This window comes from Oncorhynchus keta, chromosome 26 (genome assembly GCF_023373465.1).
Source record: "Oncorhynchus keta strain PuntledgeMale-10-30-2019 chromosome 26, Oket_V2, whole genome shotgun sequence".
Lineage (NCBI taxonomy): Eukaryota > Metazoa > Chordata > Actinopteri > Salmoniformes > Salmonidae > Oncorhynchus > Oncorhynchus keta.
This window is the reverse complement of record NC_068446.1, coordinates 10,739,657-10,760,135: the sequence shown is the minus strand read 5'-3', so window position 1 is coordinate 10,760,135 and position 20,479 is coordinate 10,739,657. Positions and strand designations below refer to the sequence as shown.

At 40.8% G+C, this 20,479-nt stretch overlaps 1 protein-coding gene across 1 annotated transcript in view; it reads left to right on the top strand.

Annotated features, from left to right (window-relative positions):
• Positions 1 to 4,361: 4,361 nt before the first annotated feature.
• The window catches only part of LOC118358912 (insulin receptor-like), a 111,156-nt gene continuing 95,038 nt past the window's right edge, over positions 4,362 to 20,479 (top strand). The window contains exon 1 of the mRNA XM_035736918.2: positions 4,362 to 5,549. Coding sequence (XP_035592811.1) covers positions 5,471 to 5,549 — 79 coding nt within the window. The 5' untranslated portion in view covers positions 4,362 to 5,470. The remainder of the gene's footprint in view (positions 5,550 to 20,479) is intronic.

The window sequence follows — 20,479 nt, the reverse complement described above, 5'->3', positions numbered from 1 at the left end:
AACTCCATGAAATACATACACCTGCCATTCCAATTTACAATATAATTTAAAAACAAAATACCCGTTTCAAACATCTTTCCCATAAATACAGGTATTTTATCAACCAGCACATTTGAGTTCAGCCATAGGATGTGTTGTAAAATGTGTTCTATCTTTTCAAGGGGGATGAAATTGAAATTGTAGCCAGCTCTGCAATGCTTGCTTATTAGTAGATTTGGATAGAAAGCACTCAGAAGTTTCTAAAACTGTTTGAATAATGTCTGTGAGTATAACAGAACTTATTTAGCAGGCGAAACCCCGAGGACAAACCATTCAGATTTTTTTTATTAGGTCACTCTCTTTTCAATGAGTTTTCATTGGGAATCCAGATTTCTAAGGGACCTTCTTGCAGTTCCTATCGCTTCCACTGGATGTCAACAGTCATTGTAAATTGGATGAGGTTTTTCCTTTTTGTAATGAAGAAATACGGCCATATTGAACGAGGGTAACTTGAAGTGTACTGTTAGATAGAGGCGCTTGACCAGAAAGCTAGCTACAGTTTGTTTTCCTCCTGTATTGAACACAGATCATCCAGTCTTCAATTTTATCGATTAATTACGTTAAAAAGTACCTAAAGTTGTATTACAAAAGTAGCTTGAAATGTTTTGGCAAAGTTTACAGTTAACTTTTGAGATATTTGTAGTCATGTTGCGCAAGTTGGAACCGGTGTTTTCCTGGCTCAAACGCACCAAATAAATGTACATTTTGGATATATAATCGACAGAATTAATCGAACAAAAGGACCATTTGTGATGTTTATAGGACATATTGGAGTGCCAACAAAAGAAGCTCGTCAAAGGTAAGTCATTAATTATATTTTTATTTCTGCGTTCTGTGTCGCGCCTGCAGGATTGAAATATGCTTCTCTCTCTTTGTTTACTATGGTGCTATCCTCATATAATAGCATTGTTTGCTTTTTTGAAATCTGACATGTTGGCTGGATTCACAACAAGTGTAGCTTTAATTTGCTATCTTGCGTGTGTGATTTCATGAAAGTTTGATTTTTATAGTAATTTATTTGAATTTGGAGCTCTGCATTTTCACTGGCTTTTGGCTAGGTGTCCCATATATCCCAGAGAGGTTAAGCCAGTACATGTCCATGCCCGTCTGAAGTTTGCTAGAGAGCATTTGGATGATCCAGAAGAAGATTGGGAATATGTCATATGGTCAGATTAAACCAAAATATAACTTTTTGGTAAAAACTCAACTCGTCGTGTTTGGAGGACAAATAATGCTGAGTTGCATCCAAAGAACACCATACCTACTGTGAAGCATGGGGGTGGAAACATCACGGTTTGGGGCTGTTTTTCTGCAAAGGGACCAGGACGACTGATCCGTGTAAAGGAAAGAATGAATGGGGCCATGTATTGTGAGATTTTGAGTGAAAACCTCCTTCCATCAACAAGGGCATTGAAGATGAAACGTGGCTGGGTCTTTCAGCACGACAATGATCCCAAACACACCGCCCGGGCAACGAAGGAATGGCTTCGTAAGAAGCATTTCAAGGTCCTGGAGTGGCCTAGCCAGTCTCCAGATCTCAACCCCATAGAAAATCTTTGGAGGGAGTTGAAAGTCTGAGTTGCCCAGCAACAGCCCCAAAACATCACTGCTTTAGAGGAGATCTGCATGGAGGAATGGGCCAAAATACCAGCAACAGTGTGTGAAAACCTTGTGAAGACTTACAGAAAACGTTTGACCTCTGTCATTGCCAACAAAGGGTATATAACAAAGTATTGAGATAAACTTTTGTTATTGACCAAATACTTATTTTCCACCATAATTTGCAAATCAATTCATTAAAAATCCTACAATGTGATTTTCTGGATTGTTTTTCTCATTTTCTCTGTCATAGTTGAAGTGTACCAATGATGAAAATTACAGGCCTCTCTCATCTTTTTAAGTGGGAGAACTTGCACAATTGGTGGCTGACTAAATACTTTTTTGCCCCACTGTATGTGAATTGAACCATATTGCTGCCTGAGTATTCGAAATGTAACTAGTACCTAAATAAAACGTACACATTTTAATTAGGAATGTAGTGGAATGAAAGTAAAAGTTATCAGAAATATAAATAGTAAAGCACAGATGCCCCCAAAAACAACTTAAGTAGTACTTTAAAGTATTTTACTTAAGTACTTAGACCACTGCTTATGGATAGGTCAGTCAGTCAGTCAGTCAGTTGGCTAGCTACCGGTAGAGACTTATTTTAGTATTGCAGTAACGTTAAAGGGCTCTGGCTAGTGTTAGCCAGCTAGCTTGCTAGAAGTAAGAAGCAAACGTTAAACAGAGCTTGACCTCAGCAGAAGAAAAAAATAGGCTACTAAGTTCTCATCATAACTTTGCTTTACAGAGAGTACTGCTGAGGCAGTCTACAATGCATGCAGGAGGAGGCAGAGGAGACAGAGAGAACCTTTGTGAAGCTAGTCACAATAAGGATTAGCCACAATAGTGGAATTTGCAGTTGGCCTTCAAAATAAAAGGCCCTCATTGAAAGTGATGAAAATGTTTTCATATAGAGGAGTCATTACATATTTGGACCTATGAATTGTAGATACATTAAATGGGGTATCAGTCTACTCAGTGACACCCACAGAAGACAACTGTGAAGAGATTACACAAATATTAGGGCCGTAGTTCATATTGCCAGTCTCCGAAACCACAGTGAAATGAGCCAACTTAAGCTTACCAGTGAAATTACTATGTGTATTGGACATAAATATTGCACTGTACAGCCTTACAAATGGATTGTGGATCAATGAAATGGTCTACTCAGTGACACCCATAGAGCACAACTGATAAAAGTCTAAACAAATATTAGTATCATAGCTCTTATTGCGGAACTTTGACTGTGGGAAATCACCTCCCCATTCAGCCAACTGTGCATACTAACGTTCATATTCAAATACAATTGTATTTGTCACATGCTTCGTAGACAACAGGTGTAGACTAACAGTGAAATGCTTACTTACGGGTCCATTTTCAACAATGCAGAGTTAGAGATTAAATAATAAATAAAATAAAACATTGAAATAGTGACACAAGTAATAAATACAGGGAATAACAAATACAAAATAAATAGTTAAAATAACATGGCTACATATAGAGAGTAGAAATTAACATGGCTATCAATATACAGGGAGTACCAGTACTGAGTTGATGTGCAGGGGTACGAGGTAATTGAGGTAGCCATGCACTGTACAGCCTTACCTATGGATTGTGGATAAATGAAAGGGGGTATCAGTGTACTCAGTGACACCCACAGAACACAACTTTTTAGAGATTACACACATATTAGCGTCATAGCTCTTATTGCAGGACTTTGACTGTGTGAAATCACCTCCCTATTGTGCGTATTGGTTTGTTTCAAACCTGTCCACATGCCCATAGCTGGCAGCACACATGTAATCATAAATTCAGAGTGCAGCTGCATGACACCTGATCGTAATGCCTGAGGTAACTTTGGGTTAACTTTGGATATACCTATAGGGCTAGTTAGGAACCATAGGTAAATTGCACATTGTACATGGCAATATGTTAAAATTCCAACAGCTCCAAATTTCAATTACTTAAAAACCTCAAACCAACTTTAAAGTGTAGAAATTCATGTTCAAATATTGAAAGCATTTAATGATAAAAACTGAAAGGTGTGCAACATAAACATATTTTCTCATTTCCATTGTGTAATTATGGATGGTCCCTAACTAGCCCCTGAGACAGGCTATCCAAAGTCAAACCTATTTTGACTCGGTCACACACCAGAAGCTAATTGGCTAAATGATTTGTCTAACTCTTCCCACCTGTGAACACACACACAGACGAGACACCCACATCAAACAACCAACTCATGTTTGAATTCAGTCATGGCCCATAGAGAAAGACGGGACTCATCTTTAAATCTGCAACATTATAGCGTCTTTGACAGCTTAGGCAGCACCATTGAGGCAACAATCCATTGGAATCCCCACCCAGTTGACTACTTTAAAATTGTGGAAGTATAGTGGAAGCTTTCAATGGCAATGTCTATGCAAAAATTATTTATATCCATTATGAGTCCTCTATCTATCTCTATGTCATGGCCGCTAGCATTTTAATGAACCATATCTAAAACGAGGCCAAATCGGGAAATTCAGCCGCCCTTTAAAAGAAAAATGGGGTCGAGAATGGGCTTCCATACTAACACAATTTTGTTAGACTGTTGGTTTTGTATAATGCTATACACTGCAATCCACACATTGCTAGTTGTGCGCACCGTTACTCCAGTCCGTGTTTTCCTACATACCCTATCTGCCCCAGCTGACTGGTAGTAGTTGTTTACTGGTGGATAGACATGGGGAAAAAAAGGTGGGAACCTGAGAGGTGCTGTATACGGTAATCGAAGTTTTTCCCACATAGCAGTTTATTATGCCATTAAGTTTGTTTACCTCATATTTCCGATTCTGACAGCGGTTATTTACTTTATTTAATTGCCGGTTTTGAAGCTTCGTTGGTTTATATGAGCTGTTTCGCCAGATAATCTGAAGACGGGAGTTCTCACACTTTTTAGCAATGTGCTGGAAGCGGGGGGATATTTGTTTAGTGGCTAAACGTAATGTTCGCTGGATCCATTTTTTTTTTTTTGGGGGGGGGGTGTTTTTCATGTTGTCGTGGGCTGGCTGTAGCGACTAAATCAGTTCAGAGGAAGGTCGTTCAAATATATCCACGTTTTTCCTGCACGTATCCACATTTCATGGGATGTGTTCACATTTTTCCTCTCACGTTTTAAAACTAGGTGTTTTCCTGTGATACGGCGAAGAAGTGCAACATTGGAGTGCATGAAACACTCAGCGACCTGTGGATTACAGCAAGCTAGCCAAGGGTAGCTAGCTTCTTGGGTCTATAGAAGTTCGGCTACATAGCTGGATTTTTGGAAAGAAGAGGACACCCAGATTTCTAAATGATCAAGCATTAATCTTAAATAATTGCTTTATAATACGGAAATACGGTCTGAGTGCCTTTCAACAGTGGAACCTCGTTTATCGTGGAATGAGGCCGTGGCTCGTTACTTTCTAGTTTAGCTAACGTTAGCGGTGTGGGATTTATTTTTTCTCGAATCGGAATACTTTAAAAATAAAAATCAAACATTAAAGTGAACTATCCCATACAATTGTAGGAAATTACTATTTTTATTCGCAAATGTGTCGCCAGAACACACGATCAAGCTATTTAGTGGTCATCTTTTTCAGGGAGAACCGAAATCCCAAAGTTAGCTGAGAAGATATTGCTGTTAATTAAGATACAACCACGTTGGACCCCTGGCCCCTTTTTAAGGGGGCTAACTGGACTAGCTAGCTTGATTTATCTTCTCCTTTTGAAAACTTTTTTGTTTGTATTGGATTTCTTAAACGAACTTTGGATTTCTTCAAAACACACAGAGAACACACTCGAAGTCACAATGTGGCTTGGGACTTCAGCGGTTGTTTTGGTTACTTTTATCTACATTGGATGTCACTGTGTCCTAACAAATGGAGAAAGTAAGTAAAGCTATAGTTGTAATGCAATGTTATGTTGCTGACTATACACGCCACATTATTCTACTAACGAATTATTTGTTGCACATTTCTTTCTGCACAACATTTAAAATTGAATTTATTGAAAATTAATTAAGTAAAGGATTATTTGCCGTGGTCAGTTGAACATTATGGTTGTTTCACCATTTTGCCACGACACAATTTTACCTTAGGGTGGAAATGTGTTTCTCATAGTTATGTTTCTAATATTTGCTTGCAAAATTATTACAGAATACCCACCACCGCCTCTTAAAAATATAGTATTGAGGCCTGGCGTTGATTCGTTAACCGGAGGGCCAGATTAGCTCCTGTTACTGGACTATGGTGGTCTTTTACAGCGAATCTAAACTGAAAGTTGCAGGATTCGCTTGCACAAATAGGCAGGCCTCTTCGTGGCGACTTACTACACACAGTCTCGTTGTAGATTTACATTTACATTTAAGTCATTTAGCAGACGCTCTTATCCAGAGCGACTTACAAATTGGATGGACATGTAAATGCATTTAGCCATCTTTAAGGTCCCTGAAAAACCCATAAATGCAGGTTTTAGCCTACATTCTGGGTTTGCTCTAGCTAACTTTAGCGATTGGAGAACTAGGTTTTCTGGTATGACGCTAATTAACTATCACGAGCCGTATGAATGTTGTGCGTTCGGTTGAATTATTTACCGGAGGTAGAGGCGAGCAAAACCCTATCTAGTTATTGACTACGGTGTTTATATAGCTTGCTAGCTAGCATCGATTGCTAACATCGCTCCCAAATGCCTAAACGACTATATGGGTTAGCTGCGTAAGCTAGATGATATTGTTTACGCTTGTCCATCCCTCAAAATAAATGCCAAAAATGATTTTGACATTCACACCGTCTCATTTCACCATGTGCCAGACAATTACTGTGAGGATGTTTACTACAGAGTAATTTAGTATTTAAATGGGAGAAACAAAACAATATTATTGCTGTATATCCTATTCCTTGTGTTATGAGAAATTGTATTCCTTTTGTTATGCGGGGCATTTTGTATGGAAAAACCAGGTATCCACGCCTGAGAGAAATATAAACCCCACAGTCCCTGTTTTGATCCAAACATTTTCAGATCATCATTTCACAGCATACAATATGATTGTCTCTAATCTTCCATGTTTGCATGACTCGGAGCCATGCATATTATGAAGAGCTGGTACAAGATAAGGTGCTATTTCATATATTTTTTATTTAATCTACACTACATATTTATTTTCTAGCAATATGGAATATTTTCTAGATGAGTGGACCTGGAGTAGCTTTTTTTCAGACTTGACTGTGGCAATTTTGTGCTGCACTGAATTTTGCATAATGAAAATGTCTAATTTACAGTCTTTGCATATTTCTCTTGCTTACAAGACTGTCAGAATTATGCTCTGTTTGCTTCCTTGTAAAGCTGACACATCTCTAGAATGTTTTATCTAGAACATATGAGGCTGTTTGTAAACATTAAGGAAATAACTAGTAGGCATTCCTGTGATGGCCACATGAAGTGAAAGCATCTGTATCACATCCGGCTGGGATTTGGAGTCCCATAGGGCGGAGCACAGCGTCCGGGTTTGGCCGGGGTAGGCCATCATTTTAAATACAAGGGGCGGTAGGTAGCCTAGTGGTTAGAGCGTTGGGCCAGTAACCAAAAGGTTGCTGGATCGAATCACCAAGCTGACAAGGTAAAAATCTGTCGTTCTGCCCCTTACCCTAGAGAGGTTATGTGGCCAACATCCAGCAGGGCGCCAAATACAGAAATGCTAATTATAAAAATTCAGGAAACAAAACCTAAAAATTATGAATGCGACAATCTCAAAGATTTTACTGTGTTACAGTTCATATATGGAAATCAGTCAATTGAAATTAATTTGGCCCAAAATCTATGGATTTCACATGACTGGGTATACAGATATGCATCTGACTTTTTGTTAGGAGCATGGATCAGAACCAGTATTGGGTGTGACTACCATTTACCTCAAGCAGTGCAACACATCTCTTTCGCGTATAGCTAATCAGGCTGTTGATTGTGGAATGTGGACCACAATGGTTGTGCGAATATTGTCTGGAACTGGAACACTGTTGATCCAGAGTATCCCAAACATGCTTAATGTGTGACATGTCAGGTGAGTGTGCAGGCCACTGGGACATTTTCAGCTGCCAAGAAGTTTTTTATTACCCCCCTTTCTCACAAATTTTGTGGAATCCAATTGGTAGTTAGTCTTTTCCCATAGTTGCAGCTCCCCTACAGACTCGGGAGAGGCGCAGGTTGAGAGCCATACGTCCTCCAAAACATGACCAGACCAAGCCGCATTGCTTCTTGACACGCTGCTCGTTTAACCCGGAAGCCAGCCGCACCAATGTGTCGGAGGAAACACCCGGCCCACCACAAGGAGTCGCTATGGGAAATTCCCTAAACCGGATGACGCTTGGACAATTGTGAGCAGCCTCATGGGTCTTCTGGTCACAGCCGATTGTGACCCAGCCTGGGCTCGAACCCGGGGCTGTAGTAATGCCTTAGACCGCTGTGCCACTCCGGAGGCCCCCAAGATTGACCTCCTTGGTCAGAATGCCAAGTGTCATGTCTGGAGGACACCTGGCCCATCCCTGGTAAAGCATGGTGGTGGCAGCATAATGCTGTGGGGTTGTGTTTCAGCTGCAGAGACTGGGAGACTAGTCGGGATTGAGGTGAAGATGAACGGAGCAAAGAACAGAGAGATCCTTGATTGAAACCTGCTCAAGACTTTGCTCTCAAGCTTAGCCTTTTGTTAACAACACTGTCATCTCAGATTTTCAAAATATGCTTTTGAATCATAGCTAAACAAGCATTTGTGTAACAGTATTGATAGCCTAGCATAGGATTTATGCCTGGCTTTCAGCATGCAACATTTTCACAAAAAACAGAAAAGGATTCAAATAAAATTATTTAAATGAGAACTTGTTCTCAACTTGCCTACCTGGTTAAATAAAGGTGAAATAAAAAATAAAAAAATAAAAAATGTACCTTTGAAGAAGTTCAGATGTTTTCAATGAGGAGACTCAGTTAGATAGCAAATGTTCCGTTTTTACAAAAAATATTGTTTGTTGACAAATCGGTCCGTTTTCTTCATCATTCTTCATCACATTTGGGTAAAAAACGAAAATTAAGTCATTAAAACGCGAACTTTTTTCAAATTAACTCCATAATATCGACAAACATGGCAAACCGATGTTTAGAATCAATCCTCAAGGTGTTTTTCACATATCTATCGCCGATAAAATCCTTCGTGGCAGTTGACTTCCTCGTCTGAAGAAATGGAACGCGCATGGACCTACAGATTATCAAATCAAATTTTATTTGTCACATACACATGGTTAGCAGATGTTAATGCGAGTGTAGCGAAATGCTTGTGCTTCTAGTTCCGACAATGCAGTGATAACCAACAAGTAATCTAACTAACAATTCCAAAACTACTGTCTTATACACAGTGTAAGGGGATAAGAAATATGTACATAAGGATATATGAATGAGTGATGGTACAGAGCAGCATAGGCAAGATACAGTAGATGGTATCGAGTACAGTATATACATATGAGATGAGTATGTACACAAAGTAAACAAAGTGGCATAGTTAAAGTGGCTAGTGATACATGTATTACATAAGGATGCAGTCGATGATATAGAGTACATATGATGAATAATGTAGGGTAAGTAACATTATATAAGGTAGCATTGTTTAAAGTGGCTAGTGATATATTTACATCATTTCCCATCAATTCCCATTATTAAAGTGGCTGGAGTTGGGTCAGTGTCAGTGTGTTGGCAGCAGCCACTCAATGTTAGTGGTGGCTGTTTAACAGTCTAATGGCCTTGAGATAGAAGCTGTTTTTGAGTCTCTCGGTCCCAGCTTTGATGCACCTGTACTGACCTCGCCTTCTGGATGATAGCGGGGTGAACAGGCAGTGGTTCGGGTGGTTGATGTCCTTGATGATCTTTATGGTCTTCCTGTAACATCGGGTGGTGTAGGTGTCCTGGAGGGCAGGTAGTTAGTGATGCGTTGTGCAGACCTCACTCCCCTCTGGAGAGCCTTACGGTTGAGGGCGGAGCAGTTGCCGTAACAGGCGGTGATACAGCCCGCCAGGATGCTCTCGATTGTGCATCTGTAGAAGTTTGTGAGTGCTTTTGGTGACATGCCGAATTTCTTCAGCCTCCTGAGGTTGAGGAGGCGCTGCTGCGCTTCTTCACGACGCTGTCAGTGTGAGTGGACCAATTCAGTTTGTCTGTGATGTGTATGCCGAGGAACTTAAAACTTGCTACCCTCTCCACTACTGTTCCATCGATGTGGATAGGGGGGTGTTCCCTCTGCTGTTTCCTGAAGTCCACAATCATCTCCTTAGTTTTGTTGACGTTGAGTGTGAGGTTATTTTCCTGACACCACACTCCGAGGGCCCTCACCTCCTCCCTGTAGGCCGTCTTGTCGTTGTTGGTAATCAAGCCTACCACTGTTGTGTCGTCCGCAAACTTGATGATTGAGTTGGAGGCGTGCGTGGCCACGCAGTCGTGGGTGAACAGGGAGTACAGGAGAGGGCTCAGAACGCACCCTTGTGGGGCCCCCGTGTTGAGGATCAGCGGGGAGATGTTGCCTACCCTCACCACCTGGGGGCGGCCCGTCAGGAAGTCCAGTACCCAGTTGCACAGGGCGGGGTCGAGACCCAGGGTCTCGAGCTTGATGACGAGCTTGGAGGGTACTATGGTGTTGAATGCCGAGCTGTAGTCGATGAACAGCATTCTCACATAGGTATTCCTCTTGTCCAGGTGGGTTAGGGCAGTGTGCAGTGTGGTTGAGATTGCATCGTCTGTGGACCTATTTGGGCGGTAAGCAAATTGGAGTGGGTCTAGGGTGTCAGGTAGGGTGGAGGTGATATGGTCCTTGACTAGTCTCTCAAAGCACTTCATGATGACGGAAGTGAGTGCTACGGGGCGGTAGTCGTTTAGCTCAGTTACCTTAGCTTTCTTGGGAACAGGAACAATGGTGGCCCTCTTGAAGCATGTGGGAACAGCAGACTGGTATAGGGATTGATTGAATATGTCCATAAACACACCGGCCAGCTGGTCTGCGCATGCTCTGAGGGCGCGGCTGGGGATGCCGTCTGGGCCTGCAGCCTTGCGAGGGTTAACACGTTTAAATGTCTTACTCACCTCGGCTGCAGTGAAGGAGAGACCGCATGTTTTCATTGCAGGCCGTGTCAGTGGCACTGTATTGTCCTCAAAGCGGGCAAAAAAGTTATTTAGTCTGCCTGGGAGCAGGACATCCTGGTCCGTGACTGGGCTGGGTTTCTTCTTGTAGTCCGTGATTGACTGTAGACCCTGCCACATGCCTCTTGTGTCTGAGCCATTGAATTGAGATTCCACTTTGTCTCTGTACTGACGCTTAGCTTGTTTAATAGCCTTGCGGAGGGAATAGCTGCATTGTTTATATTCGGACATGTTACCAGACACCTTGCCCTGATTAAAAGCAGTGGTTCAGTTTCACGCGAATGCTGCCATCAATCCACGGTTTCTGGTTTGGGAATGTTTTTATCATTGCTATGGGAACGACATCTTCGACGCACGTTCTAATGAACTCGCACACCGAATCAGCGTATTCGTCAATATTTTTATCTGACGCAATACGAAACATGTCCCAGTCCACGTGATGGAAGCAGTCTTGGAGTGTGGAGTCAGCTTGGTCTGACCAGCGTTGGACAGACCTCAGCGTGGGAGCCTCTTGTTTTAGTTTCTGCCTGTAGGCAGGGATCAGCAAAATGGAGTCGTGGTCAGCTTTTCCGAAAGGGGGCGGGGCAGGGCCTTATATGCGTCGCGGAAGTTAGAGTAACAATGATCCAAGGTTTTACCACCCCTGGTTGCGCAATCGATATGCTGATAAAATTTAGGGAGCCTTGTTTTCAGATTAGCTTTGTTAAAATCCCCAGCTACAATGAATGCAGCCTCCGGATAAATGGTTTCCAGTTTGCAAAGAATTAAATAAAGTTCGTTCAGAGCCATCGATGTGTCTGCTTGGGGGGGATATATACGGCTGTGATTATAATCGAAGAGAATTCTCTTGGAAGATAATGCGGTCTACATTTGATTGTGAGGAATTCTAAATCAAGTGATCAGAAGGATTTGAGTTCCTGTATGTTTCCTTCATCACACCATGTCTCGTTAGTCATGAGGCATACACCCCCGCCACTCTTCTTACCAGAAAGATGTTTGTTTCTGTCGGCGCGATGCGTGGAGAAACCCGTTGGCTGCACCGCATCGGATAGCGTCTTCCCAGTAAGCCATGTTTCCGTGAAGCAGAGAACGTTGCAGTCTCTGATGTCCCTCTGGAATGCCACCCTTGCTTGGATTTCGTCAACCTTGTTGTCAAGAGACTGGACATTGGCAAGAAGAATGCTGGGGAGTGGTGCGCGATGTGCCCTTTTTCGGAGTCTGACCAGAACACCGCCTCGTTTCCCTCTTTTTCGGAGTCGTTTCCTTGGGTCGCTGCATGCGATATGCAATAATATGCAATAATTTCGACACAGGACACCGGGCGGGACACCAGGTAAATGTAGTCTCTTATGGTCAATCTTCCAATGATATGCCTACAAACACGTCACAATGCTGCAGACACCTTGGAGAAACGACACAAAGCGCAGGCTCATTCCTGGCGCATTGACAGCCATATAAGGAGACATTGGAACACAGCGCCTTCAGAATCTGGGGCATTTCCTGTATGAAACTTCATCTTGGTTTCGCCTGTAGCATTAGTTCTGGGGCACTCACAGATAATATCTTTGCAGTTTTGGAAACGTCAGAGTTTGTCTTTCCAAGGCTGTCAATTCCATGCATAGTCGCATCTTTTCGTGACAAAATATTGCGCTTAAAACGGGCACGTCTTTTTATCCAATAATGACATAGCGCACCCATAGGTCGAAGAGGTTAAACCTCTTAGAACTCCCCCTACTTTGTGCAATTTCTGCCTGAAGACATACCCAAATCTAACAGCCTGTAGCTCAGGCACAGAACCAATTATTGGTACCTTTTGAAAGAAAACACTCTGAAGTTTCTGTAAATGTGAATTGAATGTAGGAGAATATAACACAATAGATCTGGTTTAGATAAAACAATGGAAAAAACCATACGTTTTATTTTTACATTTGTATCTTTTAAATGAACAAGATAAAACAAACATTCAGATAGGATCATGGGGACAATTTCAGTGAAAAATAGAAGAGGGCAACAGTACTTGTGTAAAGTTTCAGAATGATAACTTTCAAAATGAGTGTGCTACCCAGGTGTCCCACACAAGTAGCCCAAATGTACCCAAGTGGCCAAATTGGTGAAGGTATACATTTTGAAACAAATAACTATATACAAAATACCAAAAAAACCAATATACATACAAAAATATAATTATTGATAAAAATGTGGGAAAAAAAATATACATTTACAAAATAACATGGGTAACTATTTACACACTTTCAGTCCTCTAACAAAACAAATCAAATATATTTATATAGCCCCAGCCTAAAACCCCAAACAGCAAGCAATGCAGGTGTAGAAGCACGGTGGCTAGGAAAAACTCCCTAGAAAGGCAAAAACCCAGCCAGTCCTCTTCTGGCTGTGCCGGGTGGAGATCAGTGGTTGTAGAAGGTGCAACAGGACAGCACCTTGAGTAAAAATGAACAGTTTATGGTTCCATAGCCGCAGGCAGAACAGTTGAAACTGGAACAGCAGCAGGGCCAGGTACACTGGGGACAGCAAGGAGTCATCATGCCAGGTAGTCCTGACGCATGGCCCTAGGGCTCAGGTCCTCCGAGAGAGAGAAAGAGAGAGCATGCTTAAATTCACACAGGACACCGGATAAGACTCTCATTCGGAGTCAGTGTCACTGTGAAAGAAAATGTTCAGTTAGAATAGTTTCACATATGAGCCCTTATTCAACAGGTATAATAAACAGATATTATATATGGGGTACAGGGAACATAAGGTTGAATATATTATTATGACCTGCAAGATCTACTGTCTTTATTATATTACAACAGACCAGCTGTATCTACTGTCTCCATTTCACTTTGGCCATTGTTGTGGGCCTGCCCTCCCCTCAACAGCCTCAAATAGGCTATTTCATATGGGTTGGGGTGAGGTGGCAGACACACGCATCTCACATTTCATAACATTACATGTTTATATATTGCTTCTAAAATAAAATTAAAATAAAATAAAATAATATTTTATATTATTAATTTCAAACAAGAGCATTAGCATGATAAGAACTTACCAGTCCAAAACGATGTCCTCTCCCTTTAAACAAATATTCCTCCACAATCACTAAATGAATCGTCCTACAACAATCTCTGTCTCACTTTCCCAATCAATTTATTCAAAAATAGTGTGTATAGCTGTATATCTAGTCTTAGATTTAGCTTTCCCTGACTAAGTCGCCATACTGATTGACATATATAAACAGCTGAATCTGCACGTTTACCAAACAATGCAGTGCGTAATACGTGTTTCTCTTTCCGGTATGAAACTTCAATAGCGGATAACTCTCTTTACGCTGGAGCTTACTACATGGGTTGGTCTTGCAACACATGAACTTGACCTATTGACGTTTACCTCAGCTCATTGGCTATCTACCCAGCTAGATTTCAAGACGATCAGTGGTCATTGGGTTAAAAGACAATCAACAAAACAGCAGGCAAATCATTGGTGCACAATGATGTCATGACTTGTTGTCTTCAAATCGGTTTCTTTCAGTCAATACGTCCCGCCAAATGGCCCATCAGGTTTGATTGTGTTACAAACAAACCAATTGATTGCAGTGAAACCAAACATGACTGGTAAAGTCACGTTCTGTGTGGGTTATTTACCTGGAATGTGTCGTCGAAAATGGAATGAGACGGAATTCACGACACAAGCGGTTCACAAAGTGTTTCGTGTTAGGCTATAAAAACGGATTTGATCAAACAAAAGATCATTCATTGTGTAACAATGAGCATTGGAATTGCTAACAGGCGAAGATCGTCAAAGGTAAACTATTTATTTTAATGCAGTTTGTGATTATGTTACGCCTGTGCTGGTTCAAATTGTTTTTTTTTTATGGGGCTCTATGCTCAGATAATCACATCGTATTCTTTCGCAGTAAATCCTTTTTTAAAATCTGTCAACACAGTTGGATTAGCAATATTCTAGGCTTTAGATACATGTGAGAAACTTGTATTTTCAAGAATGTTTAATATGACTATTTGTGTAGCGATCACCGTATGTTGTGGAATTTCAGCCCGCTAGCGGGTTCCGTGCGCAGAGCGGTTAACAAACTATAGTTTTGGCCAGTCGGTTAGGACGTCTACTTTGTGCTTGACACAAGTCACTTTTCCAACAATTGTTTACAGACAGGTTATTTCACTTATGCACTGTATCACAATTCCAGTGAGTCAGAAGTTTAAATACACTAAGTTGACTGTGCCTTTAAACAGCTTGGAAAATTCCAGGAAATGGTGTCATGGCTTTAGAAGCTTCTGACAGGCTAATTGACATAATTTGAGCCAATTGGAGATGAACCTGTGGATGCATTTCAAGGCCCACCTTCAAACTCGGTGCCTCTTTGCTTGACATCATGGGGAAATCAGCCAAGACATCAGAAAAAAAATTGTAGACCTTCAAGTCTGGTTTATCCTTTGGAGCAATTTCCAAACACCTGAAGCTACCATGTTCATCTGTACAAACAATAGTACGCAAGTATAAACACCATGGGTCCATGCGGCCGTCATACCACTCAGGAAGGAGGCGTGTTCTGTCTCCTAGACATGAACGTACTCTGGTGCAGAAAGTGCAAATCAATCCCAGAACAACAGCAAAGGACCTTGTGAAGATGCTGGAGGAAACGGGTACAAAAGTATCTGATATCCACAGTTAAACGAGTCCTATATCGACATAACCTGGGAAGCCGCTCAGCAAGGAAGAAGCCACTGCTCAAAAACCGCCATAAAAATGCCAGACTACGGTCTGTAACAGCACATGGGGACAAATATCGTACTTTTTGGAGAAATATCCAATATACAATGACCCTAAGCATACTTCCAAAGTTGTGGCAAAATGGCTTAAGGACAACCATGTCAAGGTATTGGAGTGGCCATCACAAAGCCCTGACCTCAATCCTATAGAAAATGTGTGGGCAGACCTGAAGTGTGTTATGAGCAAGGTAACCTGACTGTTACACCAGCTCTGTCAGGAGGAATGGGCCAACATTCACCCAACTTATTGTGGGATGCTTGTGGAAGGCTACCTGAAATGTTTGACCCAAGTTAAACTATTAAAGGTCAATGCTACACAATTCTAACTGAGTCTATGTAAACTCCTGACCTACTGGGAATGTGATGAAAGAAATAAAAGCTGAAAAAAATAATTCTCTCCTATTATTCTGACTTTTATCATTCTTAAAATCAAGTGGTGATCCCTAACTGACCTTAGATGGGGAATTTTTACTAGGATTTATTGGTCAGGAATAGTGAAACTGAGTTTAAATGTATTTTGCTAAGGTGTATGTAAACTTTCGACTTAAACTCTAAATGTGATATAAACGTTTTTTTTTATTATCACTTTGCTAAAATGTATAGAAACCTGTTGCTTTGTCATTATAAATTGAAGAGGGACTTAAAAAAATCAGTTTTAGTATAAGGCTGTAACATAATGTGCAAGTCAAGGGGTCTGAGTACTTTCCGAATGTACTGTACATAAGGTCATTTTCTGCAGAAAAGTATTCTCTTTGATGGCATTCTAAAAGAAGACCATGTTCTGTGAAATGTCTTTTTATACAAACCCATAGCTAGGATTTATAAAAGAGCCCTAAGCCATTGCGATGCAAATGTTTGTCTGAGAAGTTGTTTTCCCTGGCCTTTGTTTTTTACCTTTTTTTGATTCTGTATTCTATACAAGTATTTTTTTTGCATTCTGTTTATTAGATTAGAATATGGCCAAATGCCACAGATTTAAGTCTAACAGGCAATAGTAATCTCAGGAGTTGTGAACAAAAGGATTTCCGTGTCCTTTGTCTGTAAGGTGTTTGTGGGGAAGCAGGCAATATGCACTGTAAAATAAATTAACGTCTCGTTCCTCTTCCTAAATGTTTCAGGTTTTATCCCTCTCAACGTACCCTTTTCAGTCTCTCCCCTCTCGCTGTCACAATTTATAATCTGGTTTGTATGTGTTAAGTGAGCTCTTCCTCTCACACTCAGTGTTCACTAGGAATGCAACGGTACAGTGGGCCCCACGGTTCGGTATGTATCACATTTTGTGGGTAACGGTACGGTTTCGGTATCATGTATTTAAGTTTTGTCTTGTATGACTCATACAGTGGATGAGTTTGCAACACGTAGCTCTCACAGTCTAGTACAAATTGATCTGTCAGTGAGGTAGCTATGAGTTGCTCTGGAGGTCCATCTATCAGTGTAGAGAGTTAGATGGGGTGTCTGTCTTCGTTTTCAATTTCTCTCCATGATGGTTCATAGTTTGAGATTTACTTTGCTGCTGAAATGTGTGCGGGAGGGGACATTCTTTTCATTACATTTTTTGTTTACATTTTTTTCATCAAGCGCCGAAATCCTGAGTCAGTAACTGCCGAAAAGGGTTGCTTATCTTTGGCTCTGAATTCTCCCGCCCCTTTTGTTATTTCTGTATCTTTTTTCAGAATTTGTCACATTTGTTGTTGGAAGGCAGCAGCGAGAGTGTTGTTTTCGCTAACGAGTGGACTCTCCTTGCTCCACCTGCAAGGGATATGGCCGGGTGATGGTGACGTAAATTACATGTGTTAGAAGTGTTTCCACTCCAGTAGCCGACAGTGGCAATGCTTGCAGACTGTACTTTGCTTACGGTTTTCTTACCCTCCTCATCGTATTGAACGCTGAATCCAAAATGTTCCCACACAGTGGATTTGAAAGACGGCGATGCCTCTTCAAATTTGCTGCTCTTGTCTCACTAGCGCTTGCCATTGTCAAGTTGGAGCTGAGAGAATATTTGTTTTTTGTTTCCCCTCTTCATGGGTCCCCTTTAGGGAGGTTTCCTACTGAATGTCATTGCAAATTGTCCATTGGTGTTTTAAGGGGTAGGGTTGTGGGGTGTTTTTTGTTGTCTATCTGCGTTGTTTTAGAACTTTTACAACTTTTTTTGTACATAATGTTGCCACTACCATCTCTAAAGACTGAAAATAACTTCTAAACTTCAGGACTGCGATTACTCATCACGGACTAGCAGAATCCTTTTTCTTCTTTCATGACTCTGATGAGCCCGAGAGGAGGGATATACTTCTCTCTCGGGAACAGGCCCCGACCCCAGTGATGAGCGTGTAGAGGAGGCGGAGAAAGAGGCCAGAGGGCGGGCTGCCTTCTGAGGAGTAGGAGGCGCTCAAATAAACCCCCACTCCCCTCAGTTCTGCTCGCAAACTTTACAAACATGCAGATAAACAACAAAAAAACACAATCGGTTGGGGGCACGTAAAACGTCTGCCTTTTCATAAATATACACGTTAACATTTTCATTCGGAGACATTTTTTTTATCTCATTTTGTGTGCAAATGTCACATCTATAGTGCTGGAATTGCCCTTCTGTAAGTTTAAGGAATATTTCCTATTGTCTCCCAACTGTTCACTGTCACCTAAATCAGGTAGGCACATTTCCATCATATGATGTGGAAGTGCATGGATTTAAATGCTTTCCATCTTATGTAATGATGATGGCCCTTGAATCTTTTCTGTCAGATTACTGTTGGCAGGCAGCACTGCTGCAAAACATTTTCTACTCAGATGGCAACCACCCTTCTCCCATTTATCCATTGGATACAGTTACTGTTATAACATTAAAATTATCAACAGGGCTAATGAATGGTGCTAGTCTAAGAACAATTGAGGCCTGAATAAGTAATGACGTGATGCTCATGTCTCCACTCTAACAATCGGAGTCCCAATGGCGGGAAGGCAGGTGACAAGCTTGGCTCCAAAATGATTGGGATTATTTTTGACAGATTTTGTCGAGTGTGAAAACCTCTCACTTTGAGTCTTCCTCTCGATTTAAACACATACACCAATCCCTTCCCCCTGCCACTCATGCCAACTAAATCAAGAGATCACTTCTTTCTCTCCGACAAGTGGTTTCAACTTGCTATTTTCATTTGTAGGTTTGGTATAACAGAATCGGTCACATGGATACCCGAAACACATTAAAACATAATTATAAGTAATATAAAGAGCAAGTTAACCTTTCTAACCACACCCTTTTTGTCTCAACTCAAATTGCGTGCAGAGGAAACACTACTAAAACAGGAGTATCAATGAACATTGAATCTGCATTTTAGCCAAAGATTGTTATATTAGCTATCTAGTCTTTGATTTTAAAAAAAATAAATGTGCTATAAGCATAAAACACAATTTACATTCTGAGAATTAAGGTAGGCCACTTGATTTAAACATCTGAACAAAGTTGACAGGCAAGCATGCTGTTCAATCAGTTGGAGATGGACAGAAGGGTGTGTTCATAACAATTCAACTGTTGCAATATAACCATTTCCTGGCTACTTGCTAGCATGTGGACTTGTACTTGAGAGATTGTTTATGACATCGGTGTTAATTTTCTACAATGTCTAGTCATTATTTGTGAATGTGCGTTATGCATTGTTCCGGTAAAATGTGTTAACAAATGGGGCATTTTCATAGTAGCCTAGTGGTTAGAGCGGTGGGCTAGTAACCGGAAGGTTGCAAGTTCAAACCCCCGAGCTGACAAGGTACAAATCTGTCGTTCTGCCCCTGAACAGGCAGTTAACCCACTGTTCCTAGGCCGTCATTGAAAATAAGAATTTGTTCTTAACTGACTTGCCTAGTTAAATAAAGGTAAAATAAAAAATAGATTGCTTTGAAAGCCAGATCAGTGATAATTGCAAAAAGTAGGTTAAACAATTTTGATACATTTTATTAAATTATTAGTGGGGCTTCTAATTTGCCTAATTTCATACGCCCTGAATTCATACACTGCATTTCAGCAAATAATATAATTTTTCCAAACACCTTTATTTAAAAAATAAATAAAATAATCACGCTTATTTAGAGAACATTTGAACAATCTAGATTGGGATTGGTCAGGGTTATTGTTATATGCATTAATTTAATGTCTTTTGTACCTGTAACCTATGTGAAAAATGTCATAACAACAAAATGTGTCAATTAAAAAATATATATATATTGCTGTAGTGTCTGGACATTCTTTTGCTAAAAATTTACATACCTTTAAGATAATTTCAGATTTATTAAAGCTGCAATATGTAACTTTTGGGGTGACCTGACCAAATTCACATTGAAATTAGTTATAGATCTGTCATTCTCATTGAAAGCAAATCTAAGAAGCGGTAGATCTGTGTGCTATTTCTATGCTTCCTGTCAAGTTTTTCACAGCGGTTTAGATGGTGCAATGATTCTCTACACTGTACTTGTTTTGTCAAACTGAAATTAGGCAAACTATTAGAATTTTAGCAACTAGGAAATGGTGGCGTAATTTCTGCATAGTGCGTCTTTAAGTGACTAATACTTGTCATTATGTTTCAAAATCTGTAGTAGAATGACTGCAATTGAATTGGCTACAATTGGAAATGAAAGTAATGACAATCCACAGTTGGGTCACCTGCTTCTGTCCTCCCACTGGCCTACTGTTATGTTCAGGGGAGAGGCTATACGGACACACCTGGTGGCCAAAATTAATGACGTATGTTGCGAAGCAAGAGTTTTTTTTTTTTTAACCTTACAGGGACACCCGTTCCCAGATGGGACCCCCCCCACCCCCAACACCCTCAGCTGTAATGTGGCGCATGGAACACAATAAATATTCCTAAAAATATTTA